This window comes from Drosophila willistoni (genome assembly GCF_018902025.1).
Source record: "Drosophila willistoni isolate 14030-0811.24 chromosome 2L unlocalized genomic scaffold, UCI_dwil_1.1 Seg168, whole genome shotgun sequence".
Taxonomy (NCBI): Eukaryota; Metazoa; Arthropoda; class Insecta; order Diptera; family Drosophilidae; genus Drosophila; species Drosophila willistoni.
The window spans coordinates 5,972,881-5,977,665 of NW_025814047.1; the positions used below are offsets into that span (position 1 = coordinate 5,972,881).

Below are 4,785 nucleotides of genomic sequence, written 5' to 3' on the forward strand. Positions count from 1 at the left end.
CCAAAAGATGGGAGGCCTACATTGATAACACAAGACTTGAAAAGTGGCGACATTTACAATAGGCGAGAAGTTAGTGGGCGGGGAAGAGAAGGAGGCGGGCTTTGTGGTGCAGAGCGGAAAGGAACTTTCGTTTGTTGTTTGTCAGTTGTGACGATTTATCAATGCCAGCATAAATAAGAGAGCAAGGCATTTCATCAAAGTGTCATGGAGATTATCAACTCGACACAAACACACACACACATACTTACATAGTGAGAGAGAGAGAGGAGACCCATTGAGCAGTTGAAGTGGCTGACTAACCGACTGACTAACTTCGACTTGTGCGTGTTTGCAGTCCATCAAATGGCATGTGATAATTCCAGGTTCATCAGCATTAAAAGTCAACCAAGTATTTACTTATTTATACACCATAGTAAACAGAGAAAAATATATATATGTACACTGTGGAAGAAGAGAAAAGATGTACACATAAAGTTGTGATGATGATGATTGAGCTAAGGCACGCCAACTTAATCTTCATGTGAAATTGCATAATTTATTGTGTGACAAATCATGAGGCAGATGCCGCCGTCATTTGCCTTTTAGTTGTTCTGTTGCTTTGGCAACGTTTTGTATATATGTAGAATTTACTAATTGAGAGATCTACAACTGACTCAATGTAATAACTTATGCTATGAAATACTTAAACTCGAGACATTCAACAGCTTGACTTAGTCTGAAGATAACTAAACCTTTTCAACATTCAATATGATGCCGCCTTCGCTGGATAAAACAAAGCTAGTCTTATTAATTTTAATGGGAATATCTGTTTCCTTGGCTGCCGAGAATTTAAAGTTCTTTAACAACATGCCAAGACCGACTATAGATTGCATTTCCCCGAAACGCAAGCCAATGCAATTACGTGGTCCAGCACCAAAAGGTAACCAAGCTACCGAAGAGCGTTGCTCAATGGCCTCAGGACTGAAACGTTCAGGATCAAATTTCTCTGGTTCAGGATAGATTTCAGGATCATGATGTATGGCATCAACGGGTATGACCACAGCAGTGCCAGCCTCTATGACATACGAAGAGTTGGGCACAGGATAATCATTGATGGCCTTGCGTACCAAAATGGGAGCTATGGAGAATTTACGCATAGTTTCTAAAACAAAAGAATTAATTAGTAAAAATGTGATTAAATTTAAATGGCTTAATTATTTACCATAAAGTATTTGTTGAAGATATTTCAACTCTTTCATGGCCTCATAATTAAACTCCTTGTGTTTAGCGAAAACCTCATTGACTTCTTCCCTAGCCTTGTCTTGAATTTCAGGATGCAAGGCCAGTAGATAGAGGGCAAAACCCATGGTACTTGAACTGGTCTCAAAGCCAGCCAAGAAGAAAACAAATGCCTGTGCTGCCAACTGATTGAAAGTCAAACCGCCATTCTCTTCTTTACGCAATTCCATGAGTAAATTGAAAAAATCATTACGTTGCACATGATGCTTATCACGATAATCCAAAGTATCTTTAACTACTCGCATATAAAAGTCACTGACATCATCACGGGCCACTTTCATGCGCATCATTTTCGCTAGCTTTGGAAAGCCTTGAATGAAAGCAAAGGCCAGACGACCATGTCGACGATCTGTGAATACTTTGCTACCCATACGACGGAATTCAACCTGGGGATCATCAAGGCTATTGCAATCCAAGCCAAAGGCACAACTGCCAATGACATCGGTCGTAAAGCGTGCCAACAAATCCTTCATCTCCACCGGATAAGCCCGACCTTGAGTAGGCAATTGTTTCTCCACCACCTTAATGAATCGTTGACCAATTTCCACCACAGTGGGCAACATTTGATGCATTTTCAGTGAGGTAAATGTGGGCGTTAGTTTCATACGCATCTCACGCCAACCGGGACCATCCAAATTGAATAAATGCGCCGAAATTGGATCATCACGTTCATTATAGAAATTTCCACGATATGCAAAATTATTGAAATCCTTGATCATCACCAATTTCACAAGTTCCAAATCCAAAAGCACTGCTGCCTCTCTCAATGCAAAATAAAAGCCACCAAATGGGGCCTTACCCTTATACTTGGCATAGAACTCACGAAACGGCTCTCGCACCGTTGTGGTTTTGCCTATAGTAGGCAGATTCCCCTTCAGCCAGACCGGTTTATCGTGCACCACACCGCGTCGCTGCCAATAGCTATAAGTGCTGACCAAAAAGTAGTAGAAAAGTGCCGCGAGAGCTGCGATTAGAACAAGCGTGACATAGCCCAACAGAAGAGCCATGATCAAAAACCGGGGGGAGACTCAATCGTAGGTAGACTGACGAACAACTGAATGTGAATGGGGCAGTGGGGTTCTAATTTATATACGTACACAGTATATGGCACAAATGAGAATTAGTGGGCCTTATCTTCCCCACACTATATAGTATGGCAAGCGGAAAGTTTTTCTCTTAGTTGCTCTTTGAAATCTAAACTTTGCTCTTTCTGAATATTGACAGTGTTTATTGTTTAAGTTCTCCAGACAAAAACACAAAGGTGGAGAGAGAGAAATGCAATTGGCTAAAAAGGGGGCCGATCTTGAAGTCTTGAATAAGTCTATCAATCAATATGTATTTCCAATAACAGTTACACAACTTTTCTAATATGAAATTTAATCGCCAAATTTCTACGTAAGAATAAGAAAACCCTGTCGAAAACGACCTCCCTGTGGCAATATAAGCGACATTATTGAATTCCCACTTCTAAGCATGACTTAACACTTTCACATTATCTCTGCTGATTGTAAAACGATTTGTTTTAAACGAAATTATGATTTAATTTCACTGGCACTTACGTAGAAGGGCATTATAAAATAGATAAGACTTCATTAGTCATATGTTTGGGGGAGTTTGCTATTGATAATTATAACATTTTTAAGAGCTTTAGCACAAAAAAAAGAGAAATATCAAAATGCAAATCTTTTGTTGAGTATAAACTCTTAGAGAAATATGAAGTATAGAGAAGAGAGCGAGGGTTAATTTTTTAGAAGCCGAACCTCGATTTGCTTTGCGGTTTTAAAAAAATATATGTCAGAGATAGGAATCAATAAATGAAAATCAACTGTCTCTGTGATAAATGACACTTAAAAGCTTAATTATGAGGTGTGTTCATATATAATTCACGATTTTTGGAATTTACGCATCATAATGGAAAGGTTAAACTGCTCAACTGGATCAAAAACTGAAGGGAACTCCCAAAGATATATCTACTTTCAATATTTTAAACAAAATTTTACTTGTTTGAAAAGGTATTACGTGAAATTTGATGCTTAGAGAATTCTAAAAAGAGAGTGCTTTTGGTGTTTTCCAAAAATCGTTTCGAAATACTTACTGCAGAATCTATGGACGATATTGTGGACTTTATATCTAAAAGTCATTAAATTTCATGGTTAATAAATTAACTCCTCTCACTTTGACCATTGAAAAATATCAATTCAAGATATCTTAAGAAAAACAATATAAATATGTAAGTTTCAAGTGCAATGATCTCGTTTTCCCTGCTATTATATCGACCCTTGTAAATTCCTTCAAACTTTTGTATCAGTCTAATAGACCTATTTAGCCTTATAATTATTGATTAGAATGCACTTTGTTCGCCCACAAAAGTTGCATATCGAAACTAAACCAGTTGAGCCCTTTCTCTAAACCAAATAAAGACATTAACTAAACAAAAGCAAAGGGTAATCTATATTTGTATATACTTAACGCCTATCAACAACTGACTGAAAGCTCATTGCATAAATTAGCAACAAAATCCCTGATATACTTAAGAGTTCTCATAAATTTTATCAGAGTGACTCTCTTAAGATGTCACAACAACAAGCAAGAAACGAAACAGACGAGGGTCTCTGATAGATACCGTATGCAAAGTTGTTTAAAGTTATGAACCGAATGGAAATAAACATGTTAACTTATGGAGGCAAAGGAACTGGAAACTGGAACTTCAGAACTGGTCAATCTTTTAGTCTTTTTCTTTTCCACTTCTCTTGCTGTACATTTCGAACATAAATTTGGAAAATTATATGCAATTGGCACTCGTGGTCGTCGATTGTTGTTGATCGTCGTCGATGAAATCATCGGTTTGGTTTCGAAAACCCCCAGGCTATGGGGCAAGCAATCCTCAATCCGCCACAATCGACATCGTCATCGTCATTCAAAGACAAATTGAACCAGTAAATCGCAGTTACATTTTGGGTCGAACTTCTTTTTTCTGCTTTGCTTTCGGGGCCCAGAAGGCTTCAATTTGACTTGGAAAGTTCAAGCTTAAAAAAGAAAAATGGGGGCGTGTCTATCTAGATACTAGGTTAGCTCAGGTTAGATGAACTTTTCTGTTTCATTTTATGGTAAATTAAACAGTCAAAATTAGTTCACTGAACCATAGAGAAAAGCTAAGCGAGGAAAGGTAAACAGAATATGAATTTTGTAATTAGATTTTTATCCAAAAATGGAAGAAAAAACCAAATGCTCCACATGACATAAGACAAATAAGCAAAACTCCGATTCCCCCCAACCCAGGCACACACACATATCCTGCGGCAAAACACAGACATGTCAGACAATTAATAATACTTAAAAAGGCAACAAAATATGGCGAGAGAAAAAGCCCAGAGACTCGGGAAAAAAGGGGGAGGTTTACCATCATGCGTTAAGTCAGAGAATGTTTCTCTATATGTTTTTTTTGTTTTTGTTTTCTCTACTTGCCATGTAATGGATAATAACATGGTCTAGCAAGAAGGGGGGGTA

The 4,785-nt window shown here is 37.9% G+C and overlaps 1 protein-coding gene across 1 annotated transcript; it reads right to left on the reverse strand.

Annotated features, from left to right (window-relative positions):
* Positions 1-509: 509 nt before the first annotated feature.
* On the reverse strand, positions 510-2,323 carry LOC6640963 (cytochrome P450 6a2). Its single transcript, XM_002063893.4, has 2 exons — positions 1,202-2,323; positions 510-1,141 (listed from the first exon to the last, which is right to left on the reverse strand). Exons 1-2 carry the CDS (start codon positions 2,283-2,285, stop codon positions 726-728), a joined length of 1,500 nt encoding a protein of 499 aa, XP_002063929.1. The 5' UTR covers positions 2,286-2,323; the 3' UTR covers positions 510-725.
* Positions 2,324-4,785: the final 2,462 nt, after the last annotated feature.